This window comes from Ambystoma mexicanum, chromosome 7p (assembly GCF_040938575.1).
Source record: "Ambystoma mexicanum isolate Mex_15411 chromosome 7p, UKY_AmexF1_1, whole genome shotgun sequence".
Taxonomy (NCBI): domain Eukaryota; kingdom Metazoa; phylum Chordata; class Amphibia; order Caudata; family Ambystomatidae; genus Ambystoma; species Ambystoma mexicanum.
This window is the reverse complement of record NC_090939.1, coordinates 904,265,429-904,283,766: the sequence shown is the minus strand read 5'-3', so window position 1 is coordinate 904,283,766 and position 18,338 is coordinate 904,265,429. Positions and strand designations below refer to the sequence as shown.

General features: G+C 50.6%; 1 protein-coding gene across 1 annotated transcript in view; it reads left to right on the top strand.

Annotated features, from left to right (window-relative positions):
* NSUN3 (NOP2/Sun RNA methyltransferase 3) overlaps positions 1-18,338 on the top strand; it is a 358,318-nt gene that overhangs the window by 191,527 nt on the left and 148,453 nt on the right. Inside the window, exon 5 of the mRNA XM_069637189.1 lies at positions 210-364. Coding sequence (XP_069493290.1) covers positions 210-364 — 155 coding nt within the window. The remainder of the gene's footprint in view (positions 1-209; positions 365-18,338) is intronic.

The following is an 18,338-nucleotide window of genomic DNA, read 5'->3' as shown; positions in this document are numbered from 1 at the left end:
ACTTCACATATTGTTAGCAAACGGTTATCATGATTGTGACACTGTTAGGCATAGTCTGGTTTAAATGCAATGATATGAAACTAATCATTTTCAATCTGTACCATTCCTCATGCCAAGTGAAAATCTCCACTCCTATAGTATGAACGGAATTGTAACTTTTGACATTTTTCATTTGTATTTGCAACTGTTCTTCTTCTGTTTATTCTTAGGTCATCTTCTCTGCAATGAGTATGAACCTCTGAGATGGCAGTGGCTGAGAGAAACACTGGAATCTTTCATACCCCAGGACTTGAGGAACTCCATCATGACCTCTGAACTTGATGGTAGAATAATTGGTCAGCTCCAGCCAGAAATGTTTGACAAGGTATCTACAGTGCTGTTTGTAACACACTGAAATATCTCTACTACTGCATTCACTGCTTTTTATTGAAAGTTTCACATGTCTGTGGCCAGGAGGGTCTTCACATGCTTATATGATGATTGTACATTTTCATGAAGCACAGAGGGTACATTGTGCTTGCGATAACTAAGCTTTACATCTGAATTGTCTTCCAATTTAAAGGTCTATAGCTCTTCATTTGGATTAATTTGATAAGAGTTTTATAGACTCCATACATAGGATACAAAATGTTTCTCTCCACTGTTCATAAAGGACTGTATGCAGCTAGTATACACATTAAAATTCCAATTAAACTGTCACTAACCTGAATGTAGTCCAGGAGTTGGTGATGTCGCAGCTAGCCTTCTATGGATATACTCGAAGACCAAATGTGGGGATGGGCGAGACAGTCAACCCAAAGGAAACCCCTCACGGGATGAAATCCTTTGAAGCAATCGGTAGAAGACATGAGACAAAGCCCCAGATTGGACAGCATGACGTAAAGTCCATCTACGTATAATTTGCAGCTTCAGAAACCAACACGAGTGAATTGTAGTGAGAGTGGATAAAACCCAAAGGGAGTACAGGAAATGGAACCAGGGCAAAAGAGCAAGTGGAGAACAAGATTGGGGATACATGGGAAGGAAGGCGCACACAAAGAGCAAAAAGAAAACACACAAGCATCAGCACAAACCAAGACTAACTTGAGGGTTGCAACCTGATGGCATCGGTCCTGGTCCTCGATTACATATGTTGTTGGAGGGTCAGCGACTGACATCACGGCAGCGGAGTGCCTCTGGTGTCCACTCTCTTGGCTCTGGCATCTTATCCCATTAAGTTTGCTGTCTGTCGGGCAACTACCCTGTCAATCAGGCAGTGCCGCTTCAATGGACAAACGTCTGAGTTGGCCTATGTTTAGAGGGACACCATGGCATTCCGACCTTATGCCCCGCAAGGCTGTTGCATGGAATTGCATTATGGCTCTATCTCATATCGCTTGATTTGACAGGAGGATATAGTGTTACGAGCCAGTAAAGCCAGCCAAACCTCTTTTGTAGCCGAATGACTGCATCTGAACCAAGATTTATTTTCTTCCTTGGTCCTGCCAGTCACTGGAGTTGTTTGATCCAGGCAGAATTATGCCCCATAGCAAAATGTGTGAATTTCTTTGCTATGTCCGCTTATGCTACATTTGGCTCTTGGACTCTTGGTGCTTTCTGGACCTATAAGAGCAGGAGGAGAAGATTGAGCGATATCCTACGATATCCTGCGATATCATACGAGTAGAGGTAGCAGGGCCAGGCTTCTTTGTTGCAGTGTTGATGTAAAGGTAGGGGTCTGCGTGGTGTGTTTTAGCTATTTTGCAAGTTGTGTGGTACAGTGCTTATGTAACGTAAATTGTGCCTTTCTCTGTGGTGTCTGTCAGAGTGGTGTTTAAACAGAGCGTCAAGCACTATGTTGGTATAGCTGTAGTTCTGTGGTATACTAGTCTGGCGTTTAGGGGACATGTCTCTTGAGGTGATGTATGTTCCTTTGTGGTTTTTGTTGCCTTACCGTGATCCAATAAGAACTGTAGCCAGCATTTTACATTTGGAATCATCAAATAGGTTGCATTTATCGGTGTGTGGCCATACAAAACATTCTTTCTCAAATGTTATGCCTCATTTTGCTCCATGAAGTGATGTGGAGTTAAGTCACCCTAATAGAGGCTGCATTATACAAGGGCCCACAATTTGTAGTCCTTTGCCCAGAGCCACTTTTAAATTAAAGTGCCTCCTGAACATCAAAGATATCCAACCATAGTACCACTCAGGCTTACATTGGGTTATGATAGACTGCAGCTGGATGTGACCATGAACTAGCAACTGATAAAACTAGTCACACTTCACATGGCAAGTACCATAAAAATCATGCATTTTGCCTTTACATCCAGTGATGTTTAGGGCAGTGGTCTGCACCTGTTCTTCTGTTGTTTAGGACTATAACTCCCATGATCCCTCACCATTAATTATGCTGGTTAGGGCTAAATGGAGTTGTAGTCCAAGACACCTGGAGAGCCAAAGGTTGCAAACCCCTGTTTTAGGGCAATGTCACTTGCCCAACATGCTTAAATCGACCATTTGCAGTTAATGTGACACTAGTTCCCACAGGCATTCCTTTGATGAAGGCAAGGTTGTGGCCTCAGTCAAGTAAGTTTGCCCTATCCACACAGTTTCGGAAGTGAAGGGAGACCCTACCCACCATTTGAAGGATTAGGTTCCCTCCCCGAGGTTTCAATCTAATTGCACCCTTGGTTATGGTGGAGGGGCACCTGGAGCGATGACTGCATTCTTAAGGGCCATTAGTAAGTCAGTAACATTCCCAATACCATTGGTTCAAACCCAGAGGACCCGGGCCCTTTTGGCTCTCCGGAATCCTGTGTCACACTGCGGGTGCTAATAGAACATAACTACCTGTAAATTATATCCTTATACATGTATGATTAAATACGATCTGTCTAAATCCTTGTCAATAAAAAGGAAATCCCTTTCTTTATAGTATAGTTTAAGTGTATTTTTCATTAAAATTGTGTTTTTTTGTAACGTCCTCTTCTAACCATTTATTGGCCACATCTTTCATCCTGCCATATAGCATCATTTGAGAAAGGCCATTCGTTTTTTCCTCCTTTCAATCTTTTGCAATTACTACTAAGCTGAAATTTATACGGACACATTGGAATTATTGAGCTTCTAATTAAAGAGGATTTAAATCCTATATATATGACACAACGTGATAGATATGTCTTAGAGACAGTGCACCGTTATCCAATTTGCTGTGCAGTTTACTAATTTTATAATCTGAAATATAGCTTTACTGAAATATCGATTCCCCCATTATTCAGAAGCTACTGGGCACTGAGTCTGTCAGCCAGCTTCCCACATGTAGTAGGAACAGCCCTGCCTACCCTGACCACAACGTACACAAACGCACAGTTAAGACACGTATGTCTGCAGTCAATTAGGGGATAAACCACTTACATCATCCTCCCCTGATGGCAAAACATAGGTCCAAAGTCCCTTAATCGATGAATGACAATAGGCACATTAAACACTGCAATAAAATCTTCAAGCGCAATATCTTTGGTGTTATGAAAAAGTCAATAAAGGGAGACCAGGTTGCTACATATTTGTAGTCTTCATCTTTCAAATTGGCTCTGAGTTTATCTACTACCAGTGAATGCCACATTCTCCAGCATGGGGTCTGGCATGGATTCACATGCTCATGAATATTCCCCGTCGTCAGGCTGGGAATCTTCAGTAAAGAAAAAATCAGTTTCAGTTTCGTTTCTGAACTGTCTTTTTACTAGTAACCAATCACTGGTCTCTGGGTCATACTGCCCCCAGCCAATTACTTCCCTCTACCTAAGCCCCTCCTCTGGCAGCCATCTTCAGATTTTTACCGCACATTCAAATGTTGGGAGTCCTCGTGCTTTACATCTCGAGCTTTTACTGCGTTTTTTCAAAGAGTTTACTCTTATATTTTCCATCAATCGAGCCTTAAGCTCCACCGATTCTACTTCTGATCAACGGGGACCCGTTTTCGGAACTTTCTACGCCCCTCAAGGGTATCTTTTCGTTGAGTTTCTACTTCTCAGAGGATTCCAGAAGATCTTTGAGGCCTACCCCGCGTGGTCATGGCTCAGGACAAAGGAAGCATGACGCCTGTTGGACCTAAGCTGTTCAGGAGCTGGCCTGGATGCGGGCTACAGAACGTCTTTAAGGAGGATGAGCACTCTCAGTGCCTCTACTGCCTTCATGACGACAAATCGCACGTGGAGAAGGACTGTGCGTTTTGTAAAAACATGTCCGAACAGACAATGAAGAATCGTTGTACTCGACTCGCCAACTGGCTGGAGGGGAAGAGCCCAGCAGCAGGTGAGAAGAGGAAGAAGTCCGAGCGTTCTTCTAAGACCTTTGAGGGCGCTCCGGCGACGGGGGCCCAACAAAAGGGAAAGCACAGCGAGTCCGCGGGCACCGGGAGCGCCAATCGGTCGGGCTCCTCGGCTGCCAGGCAGGGTGCATTATCACCAACGCCATCAACCACGAGCCAACGCTCTGGCTCGGGGAAGAGGAAATCGGAGAACCCGGGTAAGCTTAGGGAGAAGTCCCGGTTGATCCCGATGGAGACAGCCGAGGGGGAGCGAGGCGGTGACCCTCCCCCCAAGGTGAAGGCCTCAGGCACGCCCAAAGTCGCAAAGGCCCTAATTCACCTGGCTAAGGCCTCGATCGAGGGAGTTGTGGCGGCCCTGGCGAAGCCTGCGGAGGCTACCCCAGTGGAGACGACCTCTGGGCCTAGAGTTTCCCTGCCACTGCAGAGGGAATCCTCTTTTCAGCCTATCGATAAGACCCCCGTGAAACCCCGGGCGGAGAAAGAGGGGGGGCCCGGTGGCCATTATGGACACAGATACCACCTCTGAAGAGGAGCTGGCTGGCGTCGCAAAGATCCTAAACAAGATGAACAAGAAGTTCGAAGAGATCCGGTCCTACGGGAGGGATCCCGATGAGGCGGACGAAGAAATGGACGACGGTGCCGACGAGGAACCGCAGGCCGTGGAGGCAACAGAGGATCCTGCTCCCCAAGCGTTGCTCCCATTGCTCCTGTCGCAACCGGTGCCTATGCCACAAGACAACTCAGGAGCGATCTTGATGGCTATTCAGGCTTTGTGTACGGAGATAAGGACAAGGTTGCCCTTACCCCCAGTGGACGATCTAGCGGAGCCTGGACCGTTGGGAAGCCCACCAAGCAAGCAGAGGAGAACTCATCCCCCTCCTTCTTTCCAGCCTTCACAGCCTTCACCTCCTTCCCCTCTTCTGAGGGATGAGATGGGAACAGAGATGGCGACGACGGGGACGGATGACGATGGTGGTGACGACGGAATGGACCTTCCATCACCACCCGCTTGGGCTTCCCCTCCCGACGAAATTGGCTCCTTCCACGCCATGATCGCCAGGGCATCTGAGCTCTTCCAGCTCTGCCCCGAAGAGCAGAAGAAGGAAGGTTTCCTCTACCAACGGCGGGAGGCAAAGAGGAAGACTGTCCTCTCAGTTCCATTACTGGACGACATCTGGGACGAGGGGCTGGTGCTCCTGAAGAACCCGTCCACGGCTCCTGCTAAGAGGGACCGGTACGAGAAGAAGTACCGAGTCCCGGACTCCGCCCCCATGTGCCTTAGGGCACAGCCACCCCCGGATTCAGTCGTCTCCGAGGGGGCCAAGAAGAAGGCGGCGGGGGCGACGGCTTCAACCTCAACTTCCCCGCCGGATGGCGAGGGGACAAAACTGGACGCCATGGGAGGCTGGTCATCTTGTCGGCGGCGACGACTATTAAAGCGGCCAACGCCCTCGCGATTGTGGCATGCTACGACAGGGAGCTGTGGTTTAAGATCGCTCCCCTGCTGGACTTCCTCCCGGACGACAAGAGGGCTGAGGCCCTGGAAATCCTACAGGAAGGCGAGGTGGCTTCAGACCACGCCATTACGGTGGCCACGGACATCGCTGACACCGGCTTTTGCCAGATCGGCTACGGCGTTTGCCTTCGTCTACGCGGCAGGCTCAAGGCCACCGACTTCCGCCAGAACGTGCAGACCAGGGTTCTGGACATGCCCTTCGACGGGAACAACCTGTTCGGCAAGACAGTGGACGAGTCACTGCAGGCCATCAAGGCAGACACCGAGATGGCTCGGGCCTTGGGTGTTCTTCAACAGCGAAGGCCATCCTTTCGGAACTCTGGAGGCAAGCAAGGTGCCCCCCAAAGGATTTGGCGGCGGTTCCTCATCGTACCGCCAATCGTCGTACCGACAAGTGGCCCGCTCCTCGTCGCAGGAAGCCTACAGAGGATGCGGCAAGACAGGAAGATCTCGTCGTCGTTGCCAAGGAGGCCAAGGCGGCTAAGGCAGCAAGACCGCGGCCAAGCAGGACTGAACCGGCTGTGGCGTCAGGCACCCACCCAAGTACCCCGATGGGAGACCACCGGGCGAAATTCATCAGCGTGTGGGAGTCCATCTCCACCAATCGTTGGGTGCTAGATGCCCTGGCCCGCGGGCACACCCTGGAATTTCAGAGAAGCTGTCCCCGTATACCACCCGTGGCCAGGAAGGAAAACCACATCCCACAACTACTTCTGGATGTACGAGCAATGCTAAGGAAAGGAGCCATAGAACTCGTCCCAAAAAGGCTCCGGAGTGTACTCGTGGTACTTCCTCATCCGGAAGAACACCGGCGGTTGGCGACCCATCCAAGACCTTCGTCGTCTAAACAAGTACATCAAGTCTCAGAAACTCTGGATGGTCACCCTCCAGCACGTGCTGGGACAGCTGGAGGGAGGCGATTTCCTATCGTCGCTGGACTTGTATTGTATTTATTTGTTTATATAGCGCTTTACACCAAAGCGCTGCTCAATAAAACAACTTAATACATAAAACATAACGATATAACGATAGAAGCAAATTACAATATGAATCAATCAACAAAACAGCAAGAAGAGCAATTAACTGGATGGAATAGGGAGAGTAGTGGAGTAGGACTGTGTGGGAGGGAGAGGGGTAAGGAGGAGAAGGAGGAGGGGAGGGGAAAAGGTGAGAGTGGTGGGGTAGGGGAGGGGAGGAAGATATTCAAGGGGAAAGATAAGGAGGGAGGGGAAGCAGGAAGGGGAAAGGGTTTCAAGGAGGAGAATGGAGAAGGAGAGATTTAAGGGAGGTGCGGAATGAGGAGAAGGTAAGGGTAGAGAGGATTGCAAGGGGTAGGGAGTTCTAGTGCAGGGGAGCTAGAAGTTGGAAGGAGCGGAAACGGGAGGGGGCACAAGGGGACGGGGGTACAGTGAGAAGGAAATGGTCAGATGAACAAAGGGAACAGGAAGGAGCGTAGAAAGAGGGAGGAGAGATAAGGGGGAGCAAGACCATGGAGAGATTTGAAGACAAGACAGAGAAAGTGAAATTTAAGTTGGGAGTGAAATTGAAGCCAGCCCAGAGAAGAGAGGGAAGTAGAGATGGAGTCACAGGGGTTAAGGAGACAGAGGGTTCGGACAGCAGAATGGTAGATAGATTTGAGGGAGGCAAGATGAAAAGTGGGTAGTCCAAAGAATAAGGAAGAGCAGTAGAAGAGGCGGGAGAAGATAAGGGAGCAGATTAAGAGTTTGGTAGCATGGAAGGTGAGAGAGGGACGGACTTTGCGAATATTAAAGAGGTGGTAGCGACAGGCACGAGAAGGGAGAGAGATATGGTGGGAGAAGGAGAGAGGAGTCAAAGTGAATGCCTAAGTTACGGGCATGGAGAGAGATGTGGAGATTGATGGGAGGGAAGAGGATGAAAGGAGGAGGAGAGGGAGTGGCAAGAGAGTTGGAGGGAAAGAATAAGACTTAAGTCTTGTCAGTGTTAAGGGATAGAAAGCGGGAAGACATCCAGTTCGTTATGGCAGTAAGGCAGGAGGAACGTTTTAGGTGCAGGTCAGTTGAAAAGGAAGAGAAAGAGAGGAAGAATTGAGTGTCGTCAGCATAGAAATGATGGGAGATGCCAAACGAGGAGATAACAGGGGCAAGAAGGGAGGTGTAAAGAGAGAAAAGGAAGGGTCCAAGCACTGAACCTTGGGGAACGCCATATTCTAGAGGTTGGGTTGGAGAGGATCGGCCGCCCCAGGAGACAGAGAAAGAACGGGAAGAGAGGTAAGAGGATAGCCAGTTAAGGACAGAGCCTTTGAACCCAAAGGAAGAAAGAGTGTGGAGTAGAAGGGGATGATCGACTGTGTTGAAGGCAGCAGAGAGGTCAAGGAGAATAAGAATGGAGGATTGCTTAGAGTGTTGAGCAGAGAGGAGGGAATTAAGGATGTATGTGAGAGCAGTTTCAGGAGAGTGTTTAGGACGGAAGCCAGATTGGGAGGGGGGAAGGAGAGAGAGATTGGAGACAAAGGATGAGAGCTGAGAGTAGGCGTGGAGCTCGAGAAGCTTAGAGAGGAATGGAAGAAGGGAGATAGGGCGGAAGTTAGAGGTGAGAAGAGGATCAGCAAAGGTTTCTTCACAATGGGGATGATCGTGGCGTGCTTAAAAGCAGAGGGAAAGGTGGCTGAGGAAAGACAGATGTTGAAGAAGGAAGTAAGGTAGGGAATAAGAAGAGGGTAGATCTTAGGGATAAGAAGGTATGGGAGAGGGTCAGCAGGGGCGGACGTGGGGTGGGCTTTAGAGAGGAGGGTAGAGACTTCAGAGGGGGACATAGGTGAGCGGGAGGCCATGCAGGACGAGGCGGGGGAGGGGAAGAGGGGGAATCAGAGAAGCAGTTGATTTTTTCCAAAGGGTCAGGATCTTGGAGGAGAAGAAAACTTGGAGGATGCCTAATTCCACATCCCCATTCTAAAGGGACATTGCAAATTCCTACGATTCGTGGTCCAGGGGCGGCAATTACAGTTCAGAGCCCTTCCCTTCGGTTTGAAGTCAGCACCCAGGGTATTCACCAAGTGCCTGGCACCAGTGGCGGCGCGGCTGCACCTGCAGGGGATTCACGTGTACCCCTACCTGGACGACTGGCTCATCCGAGCAAAGTCAAGAGAACTTGCCGTCGAGTACACAGCAAAGACCATCCAACTGCTCACGGATCTGGGATTCTTGATCAACTTTGCGAAATCCCACTTGGTATTGTCGCAAGTCACCCTGTTCCTGGGAGCCAGACTCGACACAGTGGCGCGATTGGCCTCCCCGTCAGAGGAAAGGACGAAGGCCATCCTGGGCAAGGTGCAATGGCTGTCGACCATGGAGGTGGCCAGGGTGAGGTCCATCAATTCCCTACTCGGCATGATGTCATCGTGCATCTTCCTCGTGCGCCTATGCAGGCTGCGTATGCGAGCACGGCAGGAGTTCCTTGACGCCCGTTGGATGCAGGCCGTGGGCAGTTTCAAGGACAGGATCTCACACAACGAGACTTTCCGCCAATTGATCCGGATGTGGGGCACCCGCGCACATCTAGCGGCGGGCATGGACTTCCAGACCCCGGCACACCAGAAAACGGTGATGACGGACGCCTCCCTGGAGGGATGAGGAGCGCACACCGGAGATCTCCACGCAAGAGGCCTTTGGCTCCCGGAGGAGAGGTCTCTGCCACATCAATGTCCTGCAGCTCCGAGCCGTGTTCTGGGACCTCAGGTCATTCCTTCCGTCCCTCAAGAGCAAGGTGATAAGGATCTTCACCGACAACACCACAACGATGTTCTACACCCGGAAGCAGGGGGCACCAGATCCACAGCCCTATCCAAGGAAGCGCAGGATCTGTGGCACTGGGCTGTCACCCATGGGATGTTTCTGGTACCCTTCCATCTGACAGGAATAAAGAACACCATCGCCGACTCACTCAGCAGGGAGCTGCGCTCGTGCCACGAGTGGGAACTGCGGCAGGATCAAGTGGAACTCCTATTCCGACAATGGGGCAATCCCTAGATCGACCTATTCACGACGGCGATGACCGCCAAGTGCCAGAGGTTCGCCAGTAGGTTTCCCCAGCCAAGGAGCATGGGCGATGGCTTCTCATTCTGCTGGGACGGCCTATTCCTGTATGCGTTCCCGCCGTTGCCATTGCTGCTGAGACTCATCAGTCAACTCAGACGGTCCCGGTGCAGGATGATTCTCGTCGCACCGGCGTGGCCGAGGCAGGTTTGGTTCCCGGAGTTGCCGTCTTGGCCCTGCCAAACTTGCCTACCTCTCGCTGCCTTGCCTGCCTACTCTTCATCCTCGCCAGTGTCTCCCCCTCTTCCCCTCTCCCTTTCACCTCTCCCCTCTCCCACCCAACCTATGGTGCTCTTTGTCTCTCCTAGCTTCTCTAACTGCTTCTCTTTTGACTATCCTATCAAGTATTCCTCCGACATCTGCCGTCTTCTCGAAGAACTTGACCTCGATGTCCTCGGTTTTACTGAGACATGGTTCACGGCCAGTTCTGTCACCAGTTTCGACCCGCTCCTACCCGACGACTACAAGATCCTTTCTGCACCCAGGCCCAACCTCTCCGGTGGGGGTGTAGCCCTTATCTTCCAAGAGTGGATTCCTGCCTCTGTCACTCCTACGCAGGCCTACTCCTCTTTTGAATGCCTCGTTGTGCAGGCTCTCTCTCTCTGCTAGCAATTCCCTTACTGTGGCTACTATCTATCGGCCACCTGGTCAGATTTCTCCCTTCCTCTCGGAGTGGGCGGACCTCTCCTCCTCACTGCTTGCCTCTACCACTCAACTCCTCCTTCTTGGAGACTTCAACATCCACCTGGATGCCTCCTGTCCCCCCTCTGGACACTTTCGTGACTTCTGCCACTCTCACTAACCATTCTCCCCTCTGGCCCGACTCATTCTGCAGGGCACACTCTTGATGCTCTGATCTCTGCAGACCTTCCCCTCTCTGCCCCTCTCTCCACTCCTCTCTCCTATCCTCCCACTTCACTGTCACTACCCCTCCGGCCAAGCCTCCTCCATCACTGCCACCCACCTTCTCGGTCATCCGATCCATGAAGCGCGTGTCTGTTGAGGCTTTTGCCGCCACCTTCTCACCCCCTCCTCCCCCTTTGGCTGACTCTCACCCTGACACAGCCCTCTGCTCGCTCCACTCTTCTATATCTGATACTCTTGATATCCTTGCCCCTGTCATGAGAATCCGCCTGAAGCCCAAAGCCAAGTGTAATTCCTGGTATGACTCGGACCTCGTCTCCCTAAAACTCAAGTGTAGGGTGACCGAGAGGAAATGGCGTGCTTCAAGTTCATCCTCTGACAAACTGGCCTGCCGCCTGCTGCAAAGACAATACCGGCTCACGGTTCTCACCAAGAGGAGAGCTCACATCCAAGCCTGCATCTCTGCGGCATCTAACAACTCGGCTGAACTCTTCAAAATCTGCAAGGAACTGGCCAATCCTGCCGCAGTCTCTACCTCTCCTGTCCCTTCCCAGGCCCTCTGCGCGGCACTGGCTTCTCACTTCATTTCAAAAACTCAGGACATCCTGTCCTCACTCTCCTCCTACCGCCTCCCTCCCCCTATTCCCTGCTCTTCCTCTGGCTATTCTGCAGCCACCCCTCCTCCCTCCTTCTCTGCCTTTCCCCTTTTCTCTGCTGACGAGGTTTCAAGACAAGCCCGATCTATGAAAGTCTCATCAAAACAGGTTCACCCCTGTTCCTCCAAAACTATCGAGGACCACATAGACTCCCTGGCTCCTGCCCTGGCTGAGTTCTGCAATCACTCCTTCGCCACTGGAGTCTTCCCATCCCCCCTTAAGCACTCCCTTGTGCACCCTCTTCTTAAGAAACCCTCTTCCGACCCCTATCCCCCCAGGACTGAAATCTCTTCACTGGCTCCCAGTGGCTGCAAGGATTAAGTTCAAAACCCTCTGCATTGTCCACAAGGCCTTCTGGGGCCTGGTGCCAAAATACCTTCAACTCTCCCTTCCTGAATATCTTCCTTCTCGAGCTCTTCGCTCATCCGCCTCCAACTCCCTCCGGGTCAGCCGTTTCTTCAAGCAACGTGTTGGGGGTAGATCTCTCTCCGCGGCAGGGGCCTCCCCCTGGAACAGCCTTCCTGTCTCCCTGAAACTTCAGGAGAACCATCTCCGGTTCCGGAAGCACCTCAAAACCTTCCTCTTTGCTTCTGCTTTTTCTTCCCCTCCCCCCTGCTAAATTCCTGATTGAAACTGCACTGAATCGGCCACTCTCACTGATCTCGGTCCCTGGCCCAGCCACCTGCCCCCGGCACTGCCTCCCTGGCAACCCCTGCATTGCAGGACTGTCTCTGTATCCCTACAGCCCCCGACCAGCACTTTGTTCTGCACTTACCTTGCCACCAGCTGGCCCTTATTTATTTATCTTATTATTCCACTATCCCATGTACTGCACTTTCCCCTCTCCCTTGCCCCTCTCACTTTCCCTTCCCCCCTTCCCATGCACTTGCATGATCTGAATGACACCTGGCCTAGTAAGATCGCTGTCTGTCTTCCCTTTGTCACCCCTCCCTGCCTCGTTGCGCCTTGGAACACTTGTGTATAGGCGCGTTATAAATGCCATATCATATCATATCATCTGGCGGCTATCTCCCGCTACACCAGAACTCCGGGACGCTCGTCGCTATGGTCCCATCGCCTGGTGAAGGAGTTCATGAAAGGACTGTTCCGATCGTTCCTGCCGGTGAAGGCTCCGGCCCCGGCGTGGGAGCTCAACCTGGTGCTGACCAGGCTCATGGGGCTGCCATTCGAGCCGCTGCATTCGGCACCATTGAAGTTCCTGTCGTGGAAGACAGCGTTTCTTGTGGCCATCACCTCCGCACGACGAGTGGGAGAGATCCAGGCCCTCTCCTGTAAATCTCCATACCTGACTTTCCACGAGACGAGGGTGGTGCTGAGGACGCACCCCTCCTTTATGCCCAAGGTGCCGTCGGACTTCCATCTCAACGAGCCCTTGGTGTTACCTGTTTTCTTCCCGTTGCCCTCGTCGCTGGCCGAGAGGACTTTGCACTCGCTGGATGTAGCTAGAGCGCTGAAGTTCTACATGGACCGCACAAAGAGCTTTCGGAAGACATCACAACTGTTTGTGAACTTTGGACCTGTGAACCAAGGGAAGGCCCTCTCGAAGGCTTCCATTTGCAGATGGCTCTCTACCTGCATCATGCACTGTCACCGGTTGGCAAAACGACCGTTGCCCGGCGGTCCGAGAGCCCATTCGACCAGAGCGATCGCTGCTACCACGGTGTTCTTGTCTGGTGTGCCCCTGCTGGACATCTGCAGGGCTGCTACGTGGAGGTCGACGCACACCTTCACGAGATTCTACTGCGTCGACCGGGATTCCAGGGAGGAGTCCAGGGTCGGCCAGGCAGTGCTGCGCAACCTGTTCGCCTGAAGGTGGGCCTGTTGAGGAGGTAAGAGTTGCTTAATGTTGAGTTGATGAAATGCTTAATGTTGAGCCTTGCCACCTCCCGTGGTTGTGCATGTGTGTACTGCTATGTATTCTTATATTCATGAGCATGTGAATCCATGCCAGACCCCATGCTGGAGAAGGAACAAGTTACTTACCTGTAACTGTTGTTCTCCAGCATGGGTCTGGCATGGATTCACATGCGAACCCTCCCTCCTACCCCTCTGCGGCTCTTCTCTGATGGCTGCCAGTTGAGGGGCTTAGGTAGAGGACAGTCATTGGCTGGGGGCAGTATGACCCAGAGACCAGTGATTGGTTACTAGTAGAAAGACAGTTCAGAAATGAAACTGAAACAGACTTTTTCTTTACCGAGGATTCCCAGCCTGATGACGGGGAATATTCATGAGCATGTGAATCTATGCCAGACCCATGCTGGAGAACAACAGTTACAGGTAAGTAACTTGTTGCCCACAAGGGCTGTAGAGGAGGGGTCTGAAGACTCCACTGTTGGGCCCTTGTCAAGCAGTCTGTCGCCATCATCTGGCTAGCTAGAGGACCGGTCAGCTTGTAGAAGTATAACTTGTCAACATCCTTGAGAAGAAAACCCTTTGGGGGTAATGTAGGAGTTCAAGGTAAGCACCTATGATGAAAGGGGAAAGCATCTGGATCCATTTTATTGAAACAAAATAAGAGTCGGATACCATCTCATCAGCAATTTAGGAACATTTTACTTAACCTGGGTGCTGAGAAGCTGTCATGATGCCTACCCCCGGGCATCCGGATCAAGCCCATCAGCCCCGGGAGCAGGCATCCAGACGTTTAATAAAACCCCAGCAGCCCCGGCTGGGGGCTGTCTGGGTTCAGTCCTGGCGCCTTAGGCGCCAGGCTCATAATAGAAATCAATCCTGGCGCCATAGGCGCCAGGCTCATAGTCTTTACTTACCTCATGCAGACCATGCTGCAAATGAATCCAAGCCAACGTGAGGCCTGGATGGAACTATTTTACTACAGGGACTATTTTTTACTCGGGTGTTGTTCTATGGACTTCTTACCTGGAACTACTTTGGAGGCTATTTAAACCACGCCCGAACAGCAGCACATGCTTTGCGTTATTCTGCATCCAGCAGCGTAACGCTCACTGTGCCTGCAGTCAGCATCCAGTCTTCAGCCACGCCCGTCTCGAATCCAGAGCTCCTAGCAATAGAAGAAAGAAGAAGGAAAGGTTAGAAAACAGATATTAATTCAATCCTTACCTGAATTCCGGATCCATCACGTCTTCGAACTTGAAAAGGACATTATTCTACACGTGTCGCATCTCCAGCTGCAGCGCCGCGCCATACCCACCAGTCCTCACAGCATTTGGCAATCCGGCGCAGCCTCCATCATTTTCTCCGCCGAATTCCACCATCTAGGGGACAAAAGAAACATGAGGTGAGCCGAAAAAGCCAACAAATACAACCTCTCCACTATAGACTTACCTGATTAACAACCGGAGGCATTATTCTGTAACAAACCGCAACTCTTTATGCCGCACCTGTAAGGAGAGAGAAACCAGCAATTTAAACACGCACATCTTTTGCCGGACAGTGTTGGGTAATACAGACTCTTACCTGAACACCATCAGCTGCCACAAGACAATCTTCCCTTGGACTCAGCTGCAACATTGCCGGACAGTGTTGGGTAATACAGACTCTTACCTGAACACCATCAGCTGCCACAAGACAATCTTCCCTTGGACTCAGCTGCAACACAAGAAAGGAATGTACAAGAGTGAACATCGGACATATTGAACTCTTTGAACTTTATACTCACAGGTTCTCGGCTGGAACTTCGGAGTCAATATTCATCCGGAACTCTTCCAACGCCTTCAAACCAGTGAAGTAACTGGTATCTACGCGCCCCTGCATTCCGCGCAGGATGGAGAGCTCATCATTTACAAACATAAGGTGAGCTTACTGAAAGTGAATATCGGTGGTGATTAGTGGGGAGAACAGTCGGGTGCCATTACTAGAATCCACGGGTGGCTAAATCGCTTTCTCCACTTGCAGGAGAATACTTCTACGGGTCAAGCAGACGAGGTTAGGCGGTCCAGTCCAGTCTGTCATCTCTGCACTACACTTCATGTTGGAAGAGGTCCCAGCTGTCCGTGTCCGATCGACGCCCCTGTGGGAGCCAGGTGAGCGTAACAGAAGTTTCTGCTACTCTTAACCAGATATTGCACTACTATCTTCTAACTCAGCCTGGAATTTGTCCTTCCACTTGGACAATTAGGTATATCTATGCAGAACCGGAAAATCTTCCAGATGCCTATATAGCTATGAAACCCTATGTCGTGTGTAGCGCAGGTGTTCATTGTCAGTAAGGTCCATGCACCAGTGCAGGTTGGTGTTTGGGAGTAAACATTTCCCAATACATTCAGGTTGGCTTTCAGCTTTATTAAAGTGTTTTTTTTGTTTTGCCCCAACCTCTAAATATCTTTCCAACTCCTAAAGCCTTCATGCCCTAGGCCTATTCCATGGTAATGTTTATCTTGTGCTTTCGTTTCTCCCAGTAGCAAAGTAAGAGCTGCATAGCTTCTAAGCCCCACCCACACACCACACGCTCCCTCACTCTCCAGGCCGTATATTCTGAGGATGTCATTTGATGCATTTCAGTGGAACTGGAACAAACCTTTGTTTCAAGCCTTGCCATTTCTGCCAATTCAGCTGCAAAACTAAGCTGCATGGCATATACATATCTAGTGAGATCTGAAACTCCCAGGCTACCCTTAAGAAAACCAGCCTTAAGTGTTATTGCCACCTCCTGTCGCATACAGTTAGCCCAAATGAAGTGGAGGAGCTTGCACTGAAATGCTAGAAGATCCAAAATTGGGAATCCAACCAGGAGCACCTGGAAAATGTAAAGTAATCTGGGAACTATATTCATCATGTTGTCAGTTAAACGCCCCAGCTATGAAATCTCTACAGCCATCCACCTCTCCAGGTTACATGTCAAGCCTGAAAACAATCCTGTGAAATTAGATTTATGGAAAGAAACTTAGTTAAGTAGACCCCAAGGTATTTGATGTGTGACCTTTACCAGATTAAGTTGTCATCTCTTTAGAGTTGGAAATATTGAGAATCCTACATGTCTTATAATTAACCTTGTAACCTGGCAGCGAATCAAAGCTGGCTATTTCTCTCCTTGGAGTTGGCAAAGAGCTTGCAGAGTGCCAAAGAAGGAAACAAAACAATGTGAGTGAACAATGCCTGTTTGGGCTTTGGCCTTGGAAGTAGTAAGACCCCAAGCCCCTGCATGGTTGCTGACCTTCTGTGCCAGAGCCTTCATAGAGAGGATAAGAACTGAAGGGTATATGGGATGGCCGACACGTTTTCCATCCCTGTAGTGCCCCACCAGCCAGCCTTGCCCTCCCTGTGATTGGCCAGCCCTGAGACTTGATGAGCCAATCAGGGAACCGGCAGGCTTAGCCAGCCACCAAACTACTACAGCCCTGTCTGAGCCTGCCTGGGCCGAGAAGGGCCCGAAGGCCCCACCTTCCTCATCCCTGCAAACAATGAAGCAGCCACATGATGCAGCTGGCCACTACACACAAACTTTGGTCCTTGCACCTCAACATGTGAGTGATGTCTGAACTTATCAACGGCCTCCTAGAACATGTATGTGCCCTCTTCAGTCTGCCTCCCCTGTATCATATGTTCTGCCTCTACCTTCACTGCATTCTGTGCCCTGTTTTGATTTTCAAATGTGTGTGTGGGGGCTTTTAAAATATTGTACCCCACTGCTGCATTGCATTCCATGCCCTATTCTGATTTTCAAATTTGGGTGTGTGTATTTTACATCCTGCACCCTAATTTCACTGCATTTGTGCCTTTTCCATCCTGCGCTCAAATTGCATTGCTTTTGTTCTCCATTGTTACTACTAGGCCACCTGTGACATTAGGCCAAAACTGTGCAGTGCAGTCACCCTTCTCCTTTTTAACTTCCCTCTGCCACCCTTATGGCACTCACCATCTCTCATATCTTCTCTAATTGCTACTCTATCTCCTATCATCTCTCTCTCACTAAGTCTGGAATACAAAAAACACAAAAAAGACATCCTGCATGCAAACCCTGGCCTTCCCATCACAGACACTTATGTCCGTGCAACCTCTAGAGAGGTCTTCGATGATATCCTTTTCTCTGGCCCCTCTCCAGATCTATGGACTCCTCATCTCATCTCTACTCTCTCCCCTTTCACCTCCTCTCCCATTAATGGTGGCACCAAGTAGGAAGTCATCTTGGCTGCCTTGTCATCTTCACGTTGCTTCGTTAATGTCTATCACACAGGCACTATCCTGATACATGGTCCTCAACCCAACCTCCTTCTCTTTGACTGGATCCTGCCTTCCCTCATTAACTTCCTTCCTTCTACTTCCTCTCCCTCACCACTCTCACTGTCCCCCCCCTTCTGACCGGAGTACCTCCCCCCTGTACTCACCTTCAGAAAACCTTCAAAGGCAGAGACCTCCCCCACCTGGCGACCTTTTAACGCCCGCTCAGCCAACAAAGACTCTGCTGACATCTGCCACCTTCTTGAAGACACTGACCTTGACATTCTCACTCTCACCGAGACTTGGTTCAATGCCAGCTCAGTCACTGGTTTTGACTCCCTCCTCCTTGCGGCTTCAAAATCATTTCCAAGCCTTGACCTCACCGTGCTCCCGTTGGGGTTGCCTTAATCTATCCTGAGTGGGTTCCTTCTTCCATCATACCCACCCAACTCTATTCTTCCTTTGAGAGCCTGGTGTGCAAGTTGGTCATCTTTCCCTCCTCTACTCTGACCATTGCTACCATTTATCGGCCTCCAGGCATCACCACCCTGTTCCTCTCTGAATGGGCTGATTTCTGCTAATCCTTACTTTCAATCACCTCCAACCTCCACCTCTTGGGTGACTTCAACATCCAATTGGACTCCCCTGCCTCAGCGATTACTCTTTTCATTGACCTTTGTGCCTCTTTCCCTCTCCATTCTCCCCTCTGGTCCTACCCACTCGGCTGGACACACCCTGGACGCCATCATCCACACCTCTCTCGC